Source organism: Camellia sinensis, chromosome 15, assembly GCF_055761805.1.
Source record: "Camellia sinensis isolate YWXY chromosome 15, ASM5576180v1, whole genome shotgun sequence".
NCBI lineage: Eukaryota > Viridiplantae > Streptophyta > Magnoliopsida > Ericales > Theaceae > Camellia > Camellia sinensis.
Window position 1 is genome coordinate 46,778,666 of NC_138975.1, and position 22,473 is coordinate 46,801,138.

At 32.1% G+C, this 22,473-nt stretch overlaps 2 protein-coding genes across 2 annotated transcripts; one reads left to right on the forward strand and one right to left on the reverse strand.

Moving 5' to 3' along the window:
- The first annotated feature begins 12,146 nt into the window (after positions 1 to 12,146).
- On the forward strand, positions 12,147 to 17,107 carry LOC114255956 (mitogen-activated protein kinase kinase kinase 20-like). The gene is made up of 6 exons (XM_082908228.1): positions 12,147 to 12,335; positions 12,380 to 13,067; positions 13,150 to 13,384; positions 15,022 to 15,053; positions 16,815 to 16,955; positions 17,043 to 17,107. The coding sequence occupies exons 1-6, from the start codon at positions 12,147 to 12,149 to the stop codon at positions 17,105 to 17,107; spliced, it is 1,350 nt and encodes a 449-aa protein (XP_082764354.1).
- Positions 17,108 to 18,272: 1,165 nt separating this feature from the next.
- On the reverse strand, positions 18,273 to 20,013 carry LOC114255951 (mitogen-activated protein kinase kinase kinase 20). Its single transcript, XM_028195487.2, has one exon. The coding sequence runs from the start codon at positions 19,656 to 19,658 to the stop codon at positions 18,378 to 18,380; it is 1,281 nt and encodes a 426-aa protein (XP_028051288.2). The 5' UTR covers positions 19,659 to 20,013; the 3' UTR covers positions 18,273 to 18,377.
- Positions 20,014 to 22,473: the final 2,460 nt, after the last annotated feature.

Below are 22,473 nucleotides of genomic sequence, written 5' to 3' on the forward strand. Positions count from 1 at the left end.
CTTCGATTCTCTGAAAGTATTTACTACTATGAGTTCTTACACTTAAGATTATAACTATCTTAAGATAGAATTAAGTGTTCAATATTTTTGGGTTTGTATTCATCCTACTTCTGGTTTGTGTAATCAGAAAAATGAATACTAAAGAGAATGCTTCGAGTAATGACAAAGTTCCTCCGACTTCTCCTCTTGCTGTGCTTCTGACTGTCCTTACAACTGTCCTGGTTAATCATGGAGAGAAGCCCGAGAAGTTTAATGGTAGTGACTTCAAACGTTGGTAACAGAAAATTCTATTTTATCTAACTACTTTGAGCTTGGCTCGATTCCTTTATGAAGAACCTACAAAAGTGAAGGAACATGAAATAGACCGCCAAGTTCTTATTGCTACAGAAACTTTGAATCGAGGGGATTTTCTGTGCAGAAATTACATTCGCAATGGTTTGAATAATGCACTATATAATGTTTATTGTGGTCCAAAAAGGACCACAAAAGAACTTTGGGAAACCTTGGATAAAAAATACAAATCAGAAGATGCCGAAATGAAGAAATACATTGTAGATCAACAGATTTCTAGACTTCAAGATGATGGATTCCAAGCTCGTGATTAATCAGGTCCAGAAACTCCATGTTATTCTCCATGATATTCTTGCGGAATGGATCATCCTCGAACAATCTTTTCAAGTGGCTGCAATCATTGAAAAATTGCCACCCGCTTGGAAGGATTTTAAGAAGAAGAATCTTGATGATTTGATTGTGCGGCTGAGAAATGAGAAAGTCAATTGATGCTCTGAAAAAAAAAGCAGCAATCACTAGATGGAATCCAAGGCTAATATAGTGGAACAAGGACAAAGTTCAAACAATAAGAAATTTTCTAATGACAATCCTAAGAGTGGTGGCAAAATCGAAAAGTTCAAAGGAATATGCTAAAACTGTGGCAAAACTAGTCATTGCGCTGTTGATTGTTGTGGTCCACCAAAGAACAAAAGGAAGTCATATAAAGGAAATAAGCAAGGAAAGAAGCAAGGCAAGAAGACTGGAAATCAAGCGAACATAACTGAAGTAGACATTTACTGCCTATGGTGTTGATGACATCAATCTTTCCGCAATAATATCTGAAGGAAATCTGGTTAGGAATCCCAAAGAATGATGGATAGACACAGGAGCCATACGCCACATTTGCTTAGGCAAGAAAATGTTCACATCTTATCAAACAGTTGATAATGGAGAACAGCTTTTTATGGAAAACTCCTCGACTTCCAAAGTTGAAGAACAACGAAAAGTGATTCTAAAAATGACTTCAAATAAAGAGCTTATCCTCAACAATGTACTAGATGTGCCAGAAATTCAAAAGAATCTTGTGTCAGGGTTTTTACTGAGTAAAAATGGGTTTGGGTTGGTTTTTTAGCCTAATAAGTTTGTACTAACTAAAAGTGGGGTTTATGTGGGGAAAGGATATCTGAACGATGGTATGTTTAAAATGAATGTAATGACTATTGTACCTAAAATTGCTATTAATAATAATATCACATCTTCTGCTTATATTGTTGATTTTTCAAATATTTGGCATGGTAGATTAGGACATGTAAATTTTGCTTCTCTTCGTAGAATGATTAATTTAGAATGTTTTCCTAAATTAATATTGATCCTAATCATAAGTGTGAGATTTGCATCGAAGTGAAGTTAGCAAGGAGTTATTTCCATTCAATAGAAAGAAACACTGAACCTCTAAATTTAATTCATAGCAATATCTGTGATTTTAAATCTTTGCAAACTGGAGCAAATAAAAAAATATTTTATCACTTTTATTGATAATTGTACAAGATACTGTTATGTATACTTGATAAGCAATAAAAATGAAGCATTGTAAATGTTCATTCATTATAAAAGTGAGGTTGAAAATTAACTGAGCAAAAAAATTAAGGTGCTTAGAAGTGATAAAAGTGGTGAATATATAGCATCATTAGTTGACTTTGTTCTCAACATGGTATTATACACCAACTTACTGCACCTTATTCACCTCAGTCAAATGGTGTGGCTGAATGGAAAAATAGAACTCTTAAAGAGATGATGAATGCCATGTTGATTAGTTCTGGGTTACCCCAGAATTTGTGAAGGGAGGCAATATTGTCTGCAAATCATATTTTAAATAGGATACCCCATAAGAAAATTGGAAAGACATCACACGAACAATGGAAAGGTAGAGTGCCTACCTATAATTATTTAAAAGTGTGGGGGTGTCTTGCTAAAGTAGCGATTCCTATCCCTAAAAAGGAAAAGATAGGACCAAAGATGATTGATTGTGTATTTATTGGATATGCACTTAATAGTAATGCTTATCAATTTTTACTTCATAAATTGGATAATTTCGATATACATGTTAATACCATTATTGAATCAAGGAATGTATCGTTCCTTGAGGAGGTTTTTCCTTACAAGGAAAAAGAGTTGACTACTCTTAAAAGACCAATTGAATCTACTACAAGTAGTAGTCTGGATCAAAATGATAAAGAAAAAGACAAACCTAGACGTAGTAAACGTGCTAGAATAGAGAAAACAATTGGTCCAAATTTTCGGACTTTTTTATTGGAAAATGAACCATAGCTTTAAAGAAGTGATGTCTTCACCAAAGGCAACTTTGTGAAAAGAAGAGTCAATAGTGAGATTGATTCCATACTGCAAAATCATACTTGGATTTTGGTGGATCTTCCACCAGGTTGTAAACCTTTAGGATACAAATGGATTTTTGAAAGGAAAATGAAAGCAGATGGAACAATCGACAAATACAAGGCTAGATTTGTTGCCAAAGGGTATAGACAAAAGGAATGATTGGATTATTTTGATACCTACTCACAAGTTACCAGAATAACATCCATTCGAATGATGATTGCTATTACAGCCATGCATAATCTTGAAATTCACCAAATGGATATCAAAATGGCATTCCTAAATGGTGAATTAGAAGAAGAAATCTACATGGAATAGCCCGAAGGATTTATAGTTCTAGGCCAAGAAAGAAAGGTGTTTAAATTAATCAAGTCATTGTATGGTTTGAAACAAGCACCTAAACAATGGCATGAAAAATTTGACACTATAATGATGTTAAATCGGTTTAGGATCAGTGAATGTGATAAATGCGTCTACATTAAAGACACTAACAAAGGCTACGTCATTGTTTGTCTTTCTGTAGATGATATCTTGGTCATTGGTTGTAATAATGAGATGATAAAGGCAACTAAAACCATGTTAAGCAAAAGGTTTGACATGAAAGACATGGAACTCGTAGATGTTATATTAGGCATGAAAATAACTAGAACAACTAACGGTTTTGTGTTGTCTCAATCTCATTACGTTGAGAAAGTTCTTGATAAATTTGGCAAGGAAGATGATAATATTGCTAGAATGCCTATAGACATAGGTCTACATTTATCAAAGAATAAAGGAGAAGGGATATCACAATTGAGATATGCCCAGATAATTGGAAGCTTGATCTATCTAATGAACTGTACTCGTTGTGATTTAGCATACGCAGTAAATAAATTAAGTAGATACACAAGCAACTCAGGACCAGACCATTGGAAAGCCATGACAAGGTTACTTAGATATCTAAGGTATTCACAAAGTTATGGATTGCACTATACTAGGTATCCTGCAGTACTTGAAGGGTATTATGATGCGAATTGGATATCAGATACTAGGGATTCAAAATCCATTAGTGGTTATGTTTTTGTCCTACAAGGTGCAGCGGTGTCTTGGAAATCATCCAAACAAACGTGCATCGCTAGGTCAACAATGGAATCAGAATTATCGCTCTAGATAAAGCTGGAGAAGAAGCAAAATGGCTTCGACAATTCTTGGAGGATATTCCAATATGGCCTAAACCTGGGCTTGCAATTTGTATACATTGTGATAGTATGTCAGCAATGGGCAAGGCACAAAATCATTGTATAATGGTAAGTCTCGACACATCCGTCGTAGACATAATACCATTAAACTCTTGATTTCAAGTGGAACAATTTTCGTAGAATATGTGAAGTCTAAGGATAATCTAGCAAATCCATTCACAAAAGGGCTAGCCAAAGAGCAAGCGTATAATTCATCAAATGGAAAGGGACTAAAGCCTATTACATAAGAGTCATCGTAATGGTAACCCAACCTATGCTAACTGAAGATCCTAAGAACTAGGTTCAAAAGGGAAAACTAAATTATGCTTGGCTCACAAAAATCACTAGGGAGTTTAACTCCAACTCATTTCTAGAATGAGATAGTGATAAACTGCAACATGTGTTGTATGCAGCAGGAACCAGGGTAAGCTATTGTTTTAATGATTACCTATCTTTTGAGATACAAAAATCTAAGAGGAGTACAAAGGATACTCGTTATAGGAATCACCAATGTAAGTGTGAAGTGGGGCCACTTCTGTGAGAATTAATTAGGCACAATTCTCTAAAGCACTCAATGAAAGTATGGGTTGTTCAGGGCGAAATTGAATACAACAGTGAAAACTTCAAACTGTGTCAGAGCTACTCTGTGTATACTCTGTTGTCTAGAGCTTTACCAAATGGCTGACAGTTCAAGGCTTTTAGTCCACTGATCGTTTAGTAAATTTGATAGGCATTCACAAGGGAAGGTTCAAGGTCGTAAGCTACCTATCCTATGTAGTGTAGTTCCTCATTATACTCTCTCTGCAAATTAGCGCTTTATTTGAATCTTATCAATTTCATTCGGGTGGGGGATTGTTGGAAAAATAGGGTTTTGACCTATAGTTTTGGCATAGTTTAAGTCAAAATAATAATGAGACCTACATACCTTTTTTGGTGGGCCCAAGTAATGATGTACAATATGCCATGCGGTGAATAATACCTTGAAGTTGGTTTGTCAAAGGCATTAATCGGTGAATAATTGACACCAAAAAGAACTCCATGAATATGAAATGTCTTGATGCAATAAATGAGTATCCCACATTGATAGAAGAGAAAAAGTTTAAATGGTTTTTATAGACAAAGTTGGCATTTGGGTTTGGGCCCTAAGGGGCACCCAAGTTTTGAGAAAAGAGGAGTTATGGATGGGCTTCGACTCAAGACTATGGACAAGTGGGTTTATGTTAAAAATCCTGTGCGCATGCCCGGACATGCCGTGCCATGCTCGGGTTCAGGTGCGTGGTGCGTTGAGTTGGTCCAACCTAAGTCTTATGTTTTTGGGCCAAATTTAATTGAATTTTCAGTCCAAAAATCTTGCGGGAAATTTTTTATTCTGAAATTTAAATTCAAAATATTTTTGAAATGACCTCAGCGTTTTTCTGAAACGTTGCAATATGGTCATTCCCAAACAAATGCCTCTTTTCACCTTCTTCCTTACTGTTACAGTTTTTTCTGAAGGGATGCAACCTCACCGAACAGTCATCACACTCTCTATAAATAGTCCCTCCTTCTGCCATTCTAGGCACTTCAATTTTCGTTCTTGCTTTTGTTCTTCTTTTCTTCTCTTTTGTTTCTATATTCTGTTAGAAAGAGATATAAACACAGTTCGGTTCGCCAGGCTCACCGTGGTTGTGCTACTTCAGTGAGAGTTTGATCGCTGTATCCTAGGAGACAGACATCATAAATACTCGAAGGCACCAGTGCGAGGGCGAATTCTGTCTTAGGGAGATAGTGTTAAACACTAGACGCGATCACTTCGATTCTCTAAAAGTCTTTACTACTATGAGTTCTTCATATTTATTTATTTTCTATAATTATTTTTTTTCTGGATTAATTTGTTTATTCTAGAAATTTTCTATCTTCTTATTTATTAATTTACACTTAAGATTGTTCAACCTCTCCCAATACACTTTCCTTGTTTTGTAACTAGTTTACGTTATCTTCAGATCTACAAAATATAATTGATGAGAAGTAAGAGCTTCTACAATGGTGAACTATATGGTTTGTTATTGTTGTATTTTGCTTTAAAATTCTCAAATTTTCACTCCAATAGTAAAACATATGGCTTGCTATCTATTTTCTGTATATAGGTAAACATTGTATCAAATATAGCACAAAGTTTAGTTATAGATAATCTTCATGTCTACATCTTTCTTTAAGGGATTTACATGGAACATTTTGATTTGACATTTTAAAAGAAAATTTGAATTTTTTTAACATATTGACACAACATTACTAAAATAAATCATTTTAACATTATTGCGAGTGAAGTGAGCCAAGCTAAGCTGAGGCTATTTATAACTTCATCAAAATCTTGTTAGACACTTGGTTGTTTACCTCAGATATCTACAGCCAACATCTTTAATTAGGATATCAAGGATTTTTGGCTTTAAAGCTGCGTGATATGTGAAAGTGTTTTAATGTGTGAGAGAGACGGAGAAACGCAGCAATCTTGCACTAGTTAATTAAGGTGCTGCTTAATTAATTGGTTTTTTAGGGGCAAATTACACTATCAGTCATGTAGTTCAGGACTTGTATCAATTTGATTCTTAATCTTTCAATTATAATATATTTGATTATGAATTTTGAATCACGTTCTAAATAAAGACAATCAAATATATTTCATTTGTAAACGAAAAATTCTTCATTTCAAACGCAAAGTCGTCACGCAACTTATTTTGTATTAGTTAACTTGTATGTTGTTTGAAATGTAATGGCATTTTTTTTAATAAATAATGTTGGTACTTTCTTGGTTATAAAGTTCTGTTTGATTTGATTTTCAAAATCTATTTTCAAATTTTTTTTCTAAAAAACTAAAAATTAAATTTGTGAAAAAAATTTAAAAACACTAGTCATTTTTATATAATTTTATCTTTTGGAAGAGTAGAAATATTTTTTTTAATTTTTTTTTTTTGTATTTCTTTTCGTTAAATTAGTTTTTATTTTTTCAAAAAAAAAATCTAAAAATAATATCAAAAACTCAATTCAAACATGACAACAATTTTGATATCATTAAATCAAAAAATCGATTACACATATCGATTACATATTAAAGTCCAATAACTAATTTTATGTTATTTTACTCACTCTATCTCCAAGGGAATAGCTAAAAAAAGGTTTGTTAGGCATTTTAACCAATGTAACTCTAATTTTGGGCTCCAATGGGCTGGTTATTGGGCTTGCTACTTTACCATCCGACCTTTTTGCTAGCTACAATTAAAGAGCCTCATAGGCTCTCCAAACAAATATGTATGTACATGTCTTGAATTTTTGTATATTTATGTCTTGAATTTGGGATTTTATATATTTTATATATGTATATGTGTATGTAGCAATTTTATATGTTCTTTCAATTATGTTTGATGAATTACAGAATAACTTATTTTGTATTTTGTATTTTGTATTTTTTTTCCATTATTCTACAAGTTTTTTATGTTTGTATGGACAAATGTATTATTATTGCAAATTTACATTAGTAAAATATCAGCAATTAGTATTTTTTGTTTTAAAAATTAATTAAGTTAGTTTGAATGATTAGCTAAAATAAATAGTGCGGTTGGAGAACACAATAACTAAAGTAATTAAGTAAAATAAAGAGTGTACTTTTTTTTATACTTTAATTAGTAAAAAGTAGAGAGTGTGGTTAGAGTTGCTTTAAAAGAGGATGCTCTCTACTTTTCACTAGTTAAAGTACAAAAAAAGTACACTCTTTATTTTACCTAATTAATTTAGCTATTGTGTTATCCAACCACGCTCTTTATTTTAGCTAATCATTTAAACTAACTTAATTAATTTTTAAAATAAAAAAAATACTAGATATTTTACTAATATAAATTTGCAATAATAATAAATTTTCCCATACAAACATACAAAACCTATGGAATGAGGAGAAAAAAAAATACAAAATATAAAATAAGTTATTCCGTAATTCATCAAACAAAATTGAAAGAACATATAAAATTGCTACATACACACACACACACACACATATATATATATATACATATATATATAATCTCAAATCCAAGACGTAAATATATAAAAATCTAAAATATATACATACATAACTGCTTGGAGAGACTCTAGGGCTCTTCAATTGTAGCCACCAAAAAAATAGGATGGTAAAGTAGCTAGCCCAATAGCTAGTCCATTGGAGTTCAAAATTAGACTTACATTGGCTAAAATGCCTAACAAGCCTTGTTTAACTATCCCCTTAGAGATGCTCTTAGCTATTATAACTAGTTTTATGTTATTTTACTCACTCCAATGGGCTAGCTAGTACGATAGCTATTTGAACAAAATTTTTGTAGCTAGCTACATTTGGAGAGTATTGAGAAGGTTCTTTAAATTAGTTTGTGTGGATAAGTATGCAAAATAAAAGAGTAGCTTTGGAACACATAAATAAAAATTAAAAAAAATATTAGTTAGGTAAAATAAAGAGTATACAATTTTCATACTTTTGCTAGTGAAAAATGAAGAGCAGCATTGACCATCCATTATATGAAAAAAAAAATAACCACTCATTACGTGATTATCATCCAAACACGTACTAAAAATTAATTTGGTAAAAAAAATTAATTTTTTTTTAAATATATATTATTTTTATATAATTTTATCTTTGGTGGTACAAATAATTTTTAAAAATTTAAAAATATCTTTTTTGATATTTATTTTTGTCAAACTAATTTATATTTTATCAAATTGACGATTTTGCCCTTAAAATAGCAAAAGAAATGACATTTTCAATTGTCCTTATTTTGAATGATATTCAAAATTCAGAGTCAAATGTATCATAATTAAAAGATCATAGATCAAAGTGACACAAGTCCCAAACTACAATAACTATTAGTATAATTCGCCCTTTTTCTTATTATTTTTAGATAGGGATAATTAAATTAATGGGGGCATTTATACACAAGTCTCATTAAGTCCTAGATAACATTTTTTCCTCCTTCAACTCCTATTAATTTTTAATAAACAAAATAATCCTTCAAACGATAGCTGTTCATCATTTGTAATTGTTTATAAAAAAAAATATGATGATGTGGTATTTATTTTGATTTTCAAAATTTTAAATCATCATAATTTTTATAATATACATTTATTTTTGATAAAATTTATATTTCTAGAATCAACACAACGAAATCTATCAAACAAGACTAATATTAAATATAAAATTATATAAAAATAAATTTTTTTTTATTATGAATTTACAATTTAAACCATTTTAATAGTAAGTTTTCTTAACTTACTTAACTAACAATATTTTTTTGGTCTAATTTTTTCCAGGTTTAAAATTGAGAATATTCCCAATTTAGTTAGTTTTAAAACTGGAAAAAAAAAATTAAGAACTTTCTCAAAAACTAATTACCATGTTTGTTTTCAGTTTTTTAAAAACACTTTTCAAAAAAATTTACTTTCTTATTTTCCGTATTTTTTTGTTTTTACTAATTTTTTTTTAATATTTGAAGCAATTTTTTTAATTTTTAGACACAACTAATATAAATACACTTAAAAAGTACAATTTTCGTGAAAAAGAAAATCTTTAAGAAATTCACTAAATACCAAAAATGCAAAAAAAAAATACAAAAATTCAACATATTTTTCGTATTTTTGTGTATTTATTAATTTTTTAAAAATATTTTTTCACAAATATTTTACTTTTTAGATATATTTAAGTAAAGTACATCTAAAAAAGTAAAAAAAAAAATGCTTACAATTTTAAAAATATTCATTAAAAACAAAAACAATAAAAAAAATTCAGTTTTCAAAAAACTGAAACCAATTACACTGGATAATATTCTCAATTAATACTTGAAAAAATTAAAAAAATTCTCAGTTTTATTAGATAATTTCGCAAACTGAGAAATTGTTAGTTTTGTATAACTAAAAATAATAATATTTTATTTTTATAAAATTTTATATTCAATATCGGTCTTGTTTGATAAATCCCATTGTTTAGACTCCAAAAATAAAACTTTATTAAAAATAAATGTGTATAATAAAAATTATGAAATTTGTAAGTTTTGAAACAAAAAAACTAAAGTAAAATGGCACATCGGCAATACTATTTGGATAAAAGAAAATATCTAGTACTTTTGAGGCACGGCTAGGTGATTTTCAAAATATTTATGATAGATGGATAAGGTGGGGCCTACAATTTTGTATTTGAGACATGAGGTATAATACTTGGTGATTGGTGAATAACATTATCATGTGATGCACTTATAACACCTAATAACTTTCTATTAACACTCAATGAATTGACGCAATTCCTTCTTCTTTTTAATAAGGATAAATCAGTTATATATACATAAATATTTTGAAAATAAGATTTTATGGATTAACAAAAATGAAAGAGGACTTAGTGGAGCATAAACATTACCAATGGGACTTTTAAGCAATTAACCCAATTATTAGGACTTCTTCCTTAAAATTTAAGAAAGACAAATTCAAAATTTGATATTGAAGATTAAATTTAAAATAAAATAAAATAATTTAGAGAGTAGCGATATATACGGAAAAAATTTGTGTTTGATATGGATCTTTCCCCTAAAAAAAATGTGGATGATTTTCATTTGTAATAAAAGGCAAATTGAACCCCTAGTCGTACAGTTTGCTTCTTGTCTCAAATCAATTTGATTCTTGAAGTTCTAATTGCATCAACTTTTATCCTTTAATTTTACACAATGCATGAATTAAGTGCAACGGATAATATCTATCAAGAGATTACACCAAAATCAAATGCAAAATAATTCATTCAAAAGGGATAAATCACTTACACTAATCCCTTAATTACTTTGAGCATAATAAATTGACTATTTTAATCTTGATTTTAATCCAATTTCTAAACAGATATTATTAATTGGATTGAATTGAAGCATTGTGAAAAATTAAAAGGGCAATTAGGACCTTTAGGCCTTGTTTGATTAACAGAATTAATAGTGAAATGATTAATAATTTTATGAATTAGTATAGGATTAGTTATCTAATTAAATTAGTGAGATAATAATTTATTATGTATTCATTTTTTTTTTTCTTTTATACTTGAAATTATGATCTCCAGCTCCTCTCAATATTAAATATTTTCCAATATCGTCAAATTGAATATATCTCGTATATGTAATCAATTAATAAAATTTGCTATTAAATATAGAATTGTGAGTCTATGGACTAACAATATCAATCTTATGCTATAATCCAACTAATCAAACATGCCCTTAGTATAGTGGTTGGGCACCGCTTTGTGATATGAGATCATGAGTTCAACTCCTATAAAGAGGAGTTTATAATAATCTTTGTGATGTTTATTTTTTTCCCTAATATGGAGGTTGTGTATATAGTTTTTATTTCTTTCCTAATTTGAGCTAGTGGTGATTGTTGGGCTTGGTGACTATTGGACTTTCTAGCTATTGTTGAATTTTAGTTGTTCGATTTGATATAATGTTTCTCATATTATAAAGTACTCTCCTCCTTATTAACAAAAATAAAAAATAAAAATTGTTAAAAAGGTAAAATAGATGCAATGAAGACTATAAGGACTAATTAACGCAAGATGAAAATTACAAGGGTTATGGATATAACTTGACCAAATTGAGGCATCACAAAAAAAATTAAAGAGTAAAATTGGATACAATTAAAATTTTGAGGATCAAATTAATACAACAAACAAATTACGAGAATCATAAGTATAATTTACCTCTATAAAAACAACTACGTCACATTAATTATATTATACTTTTTTATATAAATTTATGTTAGAACAGAACTTTCAAATTGGTATTTATGTCTTCTCCACAGCTTAATACTATGGGAATTATTGGTTTATGAAACATATTGCAGCCCAATATGAGCAATAATCCGAATGCAGGTAGCTGGATAATGAATCCAAATTGAAAAATGGTTCCAAGTCAACCCAAGATCCAAACCCACCAACCCAATAAAAATCCATTTTATTTTGTAAGATTTGTTTACTTACTTAAACTGCAAGGCACATGACACAGTTGGCCTCTGTCTGTCCCTCACTCTACCCAGACTTCAAATCCTAGTCGAAATTGTAAAAATCCAACATTATCTATCAAATCCTAATCTCTCTCTCTCTCTCTCTCTCTCTGTGATTATATATTTCCTTAAAACCCTAAGACCTAGTCCTATAGATACATAAAATACTTTAACAAAACATTCACAAAAATATTCTGTGAAGAACACAAACAACAAACTGTCTTTGTGAAGATGGTATTTATGAAGAGGAAGCATGAGGAGCTCGAGATCAAGAAAAGTGTCTATGGCGATGGAAACAGGTGGTTCAGAGGGTCCATCATCGGAAAATCAAGCAGCGGACCTGTTTATTTGGCGACTTTGAAGAAACCCAAGTGGAGACTCACCCACTTGCCTGTACTAATGGCGGTCAAGTCCGCTGAGGTTTCTGATTCGGCTTTGCTTCAGAGGGAATCACTTGTTCTTAGGAACTTCCATGCTTGTCCCTACATCTATCGTTGCTTTGGGGAAGAGGTTTCACCAGTGATCGCAATCAGATGGTATATAACCTTCTGTTGGAGTATGGTTCTGGCGGAACCCTAGCTGATGTGATCAAGGAAACTGGTGGCAACGGATTGCCTGAATCTGATGTTAGGCGCTACACAAGGTATATTCTTGAAGGTCTTGATTGTGTTCATAGCGCTGGTTATGTTCACCGTGCTCTAAAGCCTGAGAATATCATCATTGTTCCGATCATTACTAGTTCTGGCACTGAATATATCGCAAAGATTGGTGATTTGGGGTTGGCAAAGAAATCAAAGCAAGCGAGGAAGATATTGACAATGCCATATAAACTGAGAGGAAGTCTCCAGTATTCGTCGCCGGAGACAATGGTTGATAAAGGGCTACAACAAGAGCCTCCCTCTGATGTTTGGGCCCTTGGGTTGATTGTGTTTGAGATGTTAACTGGGAAGTCTGTGTGGGATGGGAAACAAGATTCAGAAGTTGAGGACATTCTCTTTGAGATTGGTAAAGGGCATGGAGTGCTCAAACTACCCGGTAAGACTGAGGTATCAGAGGAGGCAATGGACTTTTTGAAGGGTTGTTTGGCTGGGAAAGCTATGGATAGATTGACTGCTCATATGCTCTTGGATCTCCCTTTTGTGGCCGGATTGGGCAAGGATATATAGCAGAGAGGATGAAGAAGAATTATCAGTGGAGGATTCTGAGGAGAAGGATTGCTCACCATCGTTGTCAGACTACGCGGCTGATGATGAACTTAGTTCATACGCCTTCCCAGATTATTGGAACTATAGGGTGATCAAAAAACCAAAGGTGGATGGAGAGGCAGTTAGGGTTTGCTCGTCCTTGTCATATGATGCAGTAGATGACGCTGGACTCAGTTCTTTCTTTTCGGATCATTGGAGCAACATGCCATTGGAGGCTGAGGAATTGGAGGAAATTGCAGAGCCTGGGAGCGTTTATTTGACATTGTCAGTGCATTATTAGGATGATAATGAGCTAGTTCTTCTTCGCCTGTGTGTACTGCCATAAAATGTGTTCAATAGTGTTGGCCCTGCTGAGTTAGAAAGAAATGTATAGTGAGAGAAGAAAATGGTTTTGTTTATTGAGTTAATTCATTTGCATAAATATAACCCATTGACATATTGAGTAGGTATGGTGTAAAATTAAAATTAGAAGAACCAGACAATACAAAAATTTTCACATTCACCCCATCTGTAGTATTAATACAGGTAGCATCGTTGCTATTAGGACTCCATTATTCATTGAATAAATAGTGCAGAAAAATCAAAGTTACAAAAACCTGTTTGTTTTTGGCTAAAAAAATCTAGGGATTCACTCAACTTTCCCACTAGCAAAAAAAAAAAAAAAAGCAATTACTACACATCAACTTTTTTAGATTTTAAAGAAGCAAAAAAAAAAAAAATGAATAAATATCAATTGCCAAACATCACCTTTGGATTGCTGTTGGGACCCATCCTCCTCCGCTAGGCCACTGTCCTCATTTCAACAGGGGTGAAATCCTAATTCTTACTTTCACGAGGGTTCTTTCCTTCATTTTAACTTGTTCATTTTGGTATCTCACCAAATTAGAAAAGAAAAAAAAAGGCCTTCTCCATATAGGCAGTGGAGCGGGGTTTTTTTTGTATTTTTTGGACTCCAAAAAATAGATTAACTGGTGGCATTATTATCTAAATCTTCTGAAGTATAACATTAGTATATGGATGAACATACATATACATACAAAGACAAAACAATACATCTTATCTTTCTACTTCCAAAATGAAGAAACTTATGTAAAATTTTTTGCTCACGTAAAAAAAAGCACGTTAGTGTCTCCTGCCAAAAAAAAATCATATCATTTTATCTCCCAACAAACAAAATTTGACATTTTGGTTGGTCCCTGAATGAAAATACAGCATTTTGTCTTCATTTGGTTAAACTGCACATTTTAATCTATCTATCAAAACATAGCCTCTCACTGCCAAAATGTAGCATGTTGTCTTCTTATGGTTATCTGCAGCATTTAATTTCTAATATATCTCAGCATCAAAATGTAGTCTGAAATGTGGGAGTAAAAAATGCAGCCAACAACAATTTTTTTATTTTTTATTTTCAAAAAGCACAAAGTGCACCATGAAAGCATAATTTTATCATTGCACCACTAATGGAGCCTTAAAATGTAGAAATAGTCAACATGCTTGGAAATTGTTTACAATGAAATGATGCCTATCTTCATCTTTCGCATTAATTCAAAATTTCAATCATTATTTACTTATTTAGCTTTGCATGTATTGTTTTGTCTCTGGCACCAATTCAGAAATTAGTGTTGCTGCATGATGCTACCTTGTTTTCTGTCACCTTGCTAAACCACCTCAAACAATATAGTATTAGATTTCATGGAGTCCATGGTGTTCTAGAGCTATGAAGAACTAGATAGGAAAACTTGCTCTACAGTCAAAGTACAAGCTATAAAATCCAACAAGGATGGCATAAATTAGGTACTCCAATCATATTTATTACTAATTTTAGTACAGCTACTTGTGATGACAAATAGAAATTAATGGTTGTGAAACTATCCTAACAAGATTATCATCTACTTATGCAGGATCAATGATATAGCCATCTTGAACTCACCTGGTAAGTTTAACACTAAAGACATGTCACATCAATGGAATTTTCATCCCTGAATTCAAGCATCTACTGATCCTTCACTTCAAACCCAAAAAGTAATCTGTACACCAAATTCATATTTATAAAATATTTAGAATATAGAGAGTATTGCACACAAAAAAAGAGTATAAGTAAGTTCTAATTCAATAAAAGAAAAAACTGAAAAATCAAGTACACAGAATCTCCTTGTGCAAAGGAGCCTCCTTACATATAAAATGTAGAACTCCTAACTTGGAGGCCATTCCACCTCTGGTTTCTTATGGCACCTTGTAACAATGGCCATGCTAACTTGCCCATTGCCAAGTGGTTGTTATTCCATAGACAAATTCTAGGGTCTATAGTTGAAACTGAAAGGAATATAATACCCCAAGGCTGTGTTCGAATCATAAATTTTGGTGGGGATTTGGAAAGGAAAACGGAAAAGGTGTGTGAAATGTAGGTAAAATATAACTATATTTCATTCACATTTCACCCTTTTTTTTCTGTTTCCCTTTCCAAATCTCTACACAAATCCATGATCCAAACACAGCCTAAGAAAAATTACTTTGGTAAACAGGAAACTGAATTAGAAGCATACCTCTCAATCTCAAGTTTTCAAATTAAAAGCTGCCAGAAGAAGTGATGCTGTAAAGCTACATAATATTCATTAGATTTGACTGCCATTGCTCCTCCATTGGAATAGAGAGAGAGAGAGAGAGAGATAGAGAGAGAGAGGGGAATAAGGAAACTTTCTAGCCAGATCAGCAATGACCCGTATTACCAGAAAATGTAGTTTACAACTGTCTTCAGAGAAAACCACAGGTTATTCATAATTCAGAGATGATTTGCAAGAAACGAAGAATGCGTAAGAGGTCAGTCCCGCATACGCCACAACCAGTGAATCACAATGCAAATCATAATGGGGAAAAAACAGAAGTAGACTATAATGAGTAATAAAGAACTGAAATGGAGGGAAATTAAACAAAGTATGAAGGCATGCTCTTACCTACAATAGGCCAACATAGAAAGTGATTCACCATTAAGGTATTTCCTTAAATGACCTCTACTATAATAGTATCACACATGAACAATAATCAATTCAGTTGGAAACTCTACCTGCAAGTTGAATCTTTTTCAAACAAAACTATCCATGAGGCTACAAATTACTAACTTATGAAATTATGTAACATTAAATCCATGATCAGTTCGGTTGCACTTAAAGGGGGGGGGGGGGGGTTATAGGAGACACTTGGGGTAGGAATGGTTTCTATGAGGATGCGCGTGGTCTAGTAGCAAGTAGAAAAGAAAGAGAGAAAGAAGGATCCATGGTGTCTTCACCATTTCTTTGCCACTGAATGTAGCATAAGGTCAGACAAGTGCAGATTTATCTCAGTAATAGACTACTTCCTTGGGGCATGACTCCACACACAGGCCAAAAGGAATTCAATTCAACAAACAAAATATTTCCAATTAACTAAATCCCATATGACATACCACGTTGCAAATTTCATTTATGAAACCTCACTGATCCCATTTCTTGAGAACGTAGAAATGATTTTCCTAAACCCCTTCAAAAACAAAACAAAACAAAACAAGAGAGAGAGAGAGAGAGAGAGAGAGAAGGTTTCTGCATAAGGTCTGCAGAATAGTTCCTGTGCCTACCTCCTAACAATGAATAAGAAACAATAGGTTGTTGTGTCCTCTGTTCATTTGTTGACAGATTTCTTTCACTTTTCTTTTGATCTTGAGGTTCTTTGGACTATTTGTTGGGAAGGAAGGCGAAGCGCAGCATGGAACTTTTCTATGAGCCTTTCATTACCATTTTCATTAAGATTCAGAACAAGTTTCCTCTTACTGTGTCTTCTCAGCAATCTACTAGAGCCTTAGAGGGTTAGCATATGGGTTAGCAATAGGATGAAAAAGAACATGATAATGTAGTAGATAACAGTTTGCTGTATTTTTTCTTTGAAAGTGCAGTATACATGAAAGGGGATCTCATAATTCCTATGAAATGCCACAAAGAAGATGAGAAGGGAACATAAAAGATGAAGCATTTGATGTGATGAAGTGCTCTAACATTGCTAGACAAAAATCATAGCAGGATGTTTTAAGTCCTGATAACTTCAATCCATCAGAGCTCAAAATCTAGTAATTCTTGGCTGTAGATGACTGAACCAGACGAAACAAATTTCTTTACGTCACAAGTCCATAAGGACCAAGTTTCAGGACTTGTAATGCAGATCTCGACATTTATAAGGTCTGCAATTGTACCAGATTAGATCATTCATGCCCTCTTTCTCAAATTTAACACCGTCAATTTGGTTAACTATTTAACTAGGACAAAACAAATAACACATGCATGTAGCATCACTGAAATGACCATTTTCAAAATTGCCCAGTGAGATAAACACTTAACAAGTTAGCATCATTAAAAAAATGGTACATCAATATTGGTGAACTGAAGTCCTTTAGTCCTTCCATATTAAATTCTACTTAAAAATGCAAATGGGTACACTTAATTAGTACTAGAGTTAAGGCACAAGCCAATCGGTAAACTAATTCCCAACTTCTCTCTATTTGCAACAAAGTAGGAGCTCAAGTTAAAAATTTTAGTTGATTACAAACCCGAAAAAGCCCCTTACAGAAGCAATAATCCAAATAATTTAATTGAGACAATTGTACTTTGAGGAAAATTGAAAATTGACAAGACTTCAAAAGTGGGAAACACCAAAACATTATTCTCTGTTCAGAATAATGCAAATTAGGATGCAAGAAAAATAGATGTTTTGTCCCGAAAAGTGATAATTAAAATTTTATAATACTCTATCCATCTCATTTTATGTTTCCAACTTCCCATTTTTGAAAATTCATTTTATGTGTCCTAGTTTGAGAAGTTAAAAAATTTTAACCATTACTTCCTTATTTCAAACTATAATTAATTTCAATTACAATTGACATCCTTGCAATTTAACCATTCAAAATTTACGGGATTTTTTTTTTTTTTTTAGCAAAGTCAACCAGGACACATAAAATGGGACGGAGAGAGTATAAACCAGCAATCATCAATGTAACTAGAGATCACAACATCCACTTCAGTTAACACTTAAATTGTATAACTCCCTGTATTTCAAAAATGGGGCAACAAACCAATTTCTTTGCATTAATAATGTAGCAAAGTAATTAAATTTAATAGAAATTCAACAAACATGACACGTCGAAATGAAATATCTCATTAATTGCTATCAATATGTAATATCTACAATGAAAAAATTCATGTAAATGATCTCTTCTAAAACACATACATGATGAATACTAAACACCGGCTGGAATGGTAAAAGTAATGGGGCACTGCTGCGTTGTATTTGTTGAAACCTGTTTTGACTTGTTAATCACATCATCGAGTGCAGGAGCAATGATAGAGCTTGTAGTGTCTGTGCTTTCTTGATCTTCCAACGTTCCTTCTTCGGCAAAACCAGAAAACTCTTGAGTGTCAATCTCATCTGCCTCGTCTGACCAAGAAGAAAGAAAGAACTCTTCTGATACGAAGGTACAATCATCTGAAGATGAGGAATAACTGCACTCCTCATCAGTCTCGTATAACATAAACGACAAACCAACCTCATCTGGAACTAAAATCTCTTCACCCTCTTCAATTTCTCCATCATCCTCAACTAACCCTTCTACAAATGAGTGATTCAAGAGCATTTCAGCTGTCAATCTATACATAGACTTCCTCGCAAAACAACCCTTCAAAAACTCCCTCCCCTCTTTTGATACCTCACTTGGAACTTTAGGCAATTCATGGCCTTCGCCAATCTGACGAAGAAGAACCTCAGCTTCAAGATCTTCCTTCCCAACCCACGGAGGCTTTCCCGTTAGCATCTCAAGCACAATACACCCAAAAGCCCAAATATCAGAGGGAGGCTCTTGAATATTATCAACAACTACTTCGGGAGAAAGATACATTGGAGTTCCTCTCCAGTAAGGATCCAACCTTCTCTTCTTATTCTGTTTCGCTCTCTTCGTCAATCCAAAATCACCAATTTTCACCTTAAATTTGGTACCAGTACCAGTTGGATTAGGCACAAGGAGTATATTTTCAGGCTTCAAATCACAGTGAACATAACCACACTGGTGAATGTGATTGAGACCACGAAGAATAGACCTCGCGTAGTACCTTACATCGGATTCTGGCAATCCACAGCCACCCGATTTCTTGATCAAATCAGCTAGGGTTCCACCAGAACCATACTCCAACAACAAATTATAAACCATTTCGCCATTCTCGCCATTCGTAACCTCTTCACCAAAGCATCGAATTACATTTTTGCACCGTCCAATGTTATTCAAAACCTCCCTCTCCTTTTGAATTGAACCCGAAACAGAGACTTCAGCCGATTTCACAGCCATAATTGCCGGAAAACAACCATATCGCGATCTGGGTTTCTTCGAAATCCCCAAATAAACAGACCCAAAACTTCCTTTTCCAATCATTGCACCTCTAAACCATGCCACTCCATCTCCACCATACTTGCACATACTCCTCTGCTTAACCTTCTCATGCTCAACCTCATCTTCTCCCTTTCTCTTCATCTTTCATTCACAAAACCAACCTCTACTTCTCTCTTTTCTCCTCAAACCAAAAATTCTAGACCCTTCAAATGCTTCTTGAATTTAGGGTTTGCTTTGTTATACACACACAAATAGGCATAGAGTGAAAGAGAAAGAGAGAGAATTTGGGTATATAGGAAAGTTGAAATGGTAAATGGGAATTAGGGTTTTGAGAAAAGGTAAAAGCTCATCAAAATGAACACGGTTTTGGGTGAAGAAAAACCAGGGGATGATTTAGGGTTTGAAGGGAGAGAGAGCTTGGGCTTGAGGGTTCTCTTCTGTTTCTCTGCAGTTTCTAATTTTTGTGTTTTTTTTTTTTTTTTTTTTTTGGTTTTTTGCTCGTAGCCGCGTTTTTTTCACATGGGGGTTTTGACTTAACGGAATAACGGTCATGTGTCTATAACGTACGGGAGATTTTAAAATCTTAAAGGGGTCACATTCGCAATTTCGCAAACTTTAAAGCCTCATACCATCTTTAATAGTTCATCAAATCAATCATCAAATTTAAATTTAATAAAAAATTATTTTTTTATTCAATAACAGTTCATCAAAAAATTTCACTTTTCTTTCATCAAATTAAAGACCAATGTGATTTTTATCTTATCACAATGCCGTTGAATTGTCACCATCGGATGTCCCTCCAGATGTCCTCAGGATGACCATCTCAAGTTAAAAATTTGTCAAAAAATTACATTGGTCAGTCGTCTACCCAATTGACTAGTGATTTGATGAAGTTACAAAGCCTTCCATTAGAGCAATTGATATCAAAGGGAGCTTTTACTCAAATTTAGTGAAAAAATTGATGCACCCTCATATAAAATTTTTAAGGGGAAATTACTTGGTAGTGGGGTATAGAAAAAAATTATAAAAATATGATGAGTGCAAGTAAATCTATAGTGGAGTGCAAGTGAAAAGCTACAGGGGCACAAATCTCACTTACACCCTTTCATATTTGTGTATATTTTTTTTCATTGTCCAGCTATTATAAGTAATTCCCCTAATTTTTAATATGTTGAAATCTTTTATTCTGATTGTTTTGGAGCTAATTATTTTAGTTGATTTTTTAATTTTTTATAAAAAAAAATACAAAAAAATAAAGAGAAGAATTGATTTTTTGGTAGTGATTTTTTTTTTTTTTTTTTGATTATTTTAGTAGGTTGACAAACTTGCCCAGAAAATAAAAAAATGTGCTAGATACTCCACAACACCATGGTTCTCAAAATCTTGATCCAGATCGTAGGATCTTATAATTCTGCAATTCTAATTGGATAAAAAATTCATATTCTTTTAAGATCTTAAAGTAATTTCGATCCAGTTATAAAATTGTATAGAATTGTACTACGACCCCGATCTTACAAAAAAAAATTATTATTATTTATTTCTTATATATGTATTTATATTTATATATTTATATAATAAATTTGACTATAAACTTTTTCTCATAAAAGATGCATTATGTTAAATTTATCACTTTTTTAATAATTTCAAAATTATTTAATATACATTATCATTATTAATCATTTCTCATTTTATTTTACATTAAAAGTAAAATCTTACAATTTTTTATTTAATTCTACGATTTACTCCACAAGTTCCCCACCGATCCACTTAAAATCTTGATTTTAACAACCTTACATAGCACACAATTTTGAATTTATGCCTCTATCACTTTCATGGTGAAATTCTACTTGAGTTTCTGGGACTAATTTTTTTTTTTTTTTTTTTTTTTTAATAATTGCTTTTGCAATAATCTTCCAATGATAGTTTAAGTCAGCAGTGTCCAAATAGTAGATAATTTAACCCAAAACAATTGTTCTTGCAAGATTATTGCAAAAATATTATTGTCAAGAATTTTACATGATACCTAATTGTTTGTTTTTATATTAGGATAACCAAATTTCTAATGACATGTTTTTAAAAGTAAATTTATTATAAAAATTGAGTTATTGCACTATTGTTCATAATTATTTAACATGAGCTTTTCTGGTGCATATAATAAAAGAAATGGTAAATTACACTAATCTCTCTTAAGATTTGAAATATATATATAATTAATCTCACAGTGTTAACATAATTACACTAACCTCTTAAAAATTTTAATTCACGTAACAGTTAAACTTTTTTTCATCAGTAATTGATTAGTCGTATGAATAAAAAAATGATATTATCATCTCTTCTTGCTAAAATATATATTTACCTTTATTTATTTCAGTATCTACTTACCATTGGCATTAGTTTCCGTTAATTAAAATAAAATAAACTAGGAATTAACATCTTCAATCAGAGGCAATGTGATGGCTCAAATCATTTCTATTTTATGCCTAACTATTAACTAATTTTAAGACCAACTATCATACTAACTATAATAGTAATAACAACAGGGAGCTCAAGACAAGTTCTTTTCCAAAAATTAAGATCCCAATCACATTATAAAAATGGTGAAATATTAAAAGGTCAATGAGTATTTTTAGCATATTGATTAATAAAGCAGAACATACAACTAGTTCATAAATGTCAACAAATATTCTTAAGTACTTGTTAATAAAATCCGGAATTTAATTAAAATTGTACAATCAACAATGATCATCCTATTTAATAATAGTAATAATAATAACATCAAGGTCTGGTGATACCAATTATATCATTTCCAAAAATAAAAATGCCAGCAGAGGCAACAAGAGTCTAGACTTTTTGGGAAAGAAAAATGATTTATAAACAGGAAGGTTAATTATATTTTTAGTCCCTAAAGCATGTTATTTGTGTCATTATGGTTCATAATGTTTAAATTGTATCAATT

What these genes read in the sequence shown, in the direction of transcription:
- LOC114255956 (XM_082908228.1), top strand. Translation starts at nt 12,147, where the DNA reads ATGGTATTTATGAAGAGGAAGCATGAGGAGCTCGAGATCAAGAAAAGT. An exon ending in TGGCGGTCAAGTCCGCTGAG is followed by an intron (nt 12,336 to 12,379) that starts GTTTCTGATTCG and finishes ACTTGTTCTTAG; the next exon opens with GAACTTCCATGCTTGTCCCT. An exon ending in GGGAGCGTTTATTTGACATT is followed by an intron (nt 13,385 to 15,021) that starts GTCAGTGCATTA and finishes CTACTTATGCAG; the next exon opens with GATCAATGATATAGCCATCT.
- LOC114255951 (XM_028195487.2), bottom strand. Translation starts at nt 19,658, where the DNA reads ATGAAGAGAAAGGGAGAAGATGAGGTTGAGCATGAGAAGGTTAAGCAG.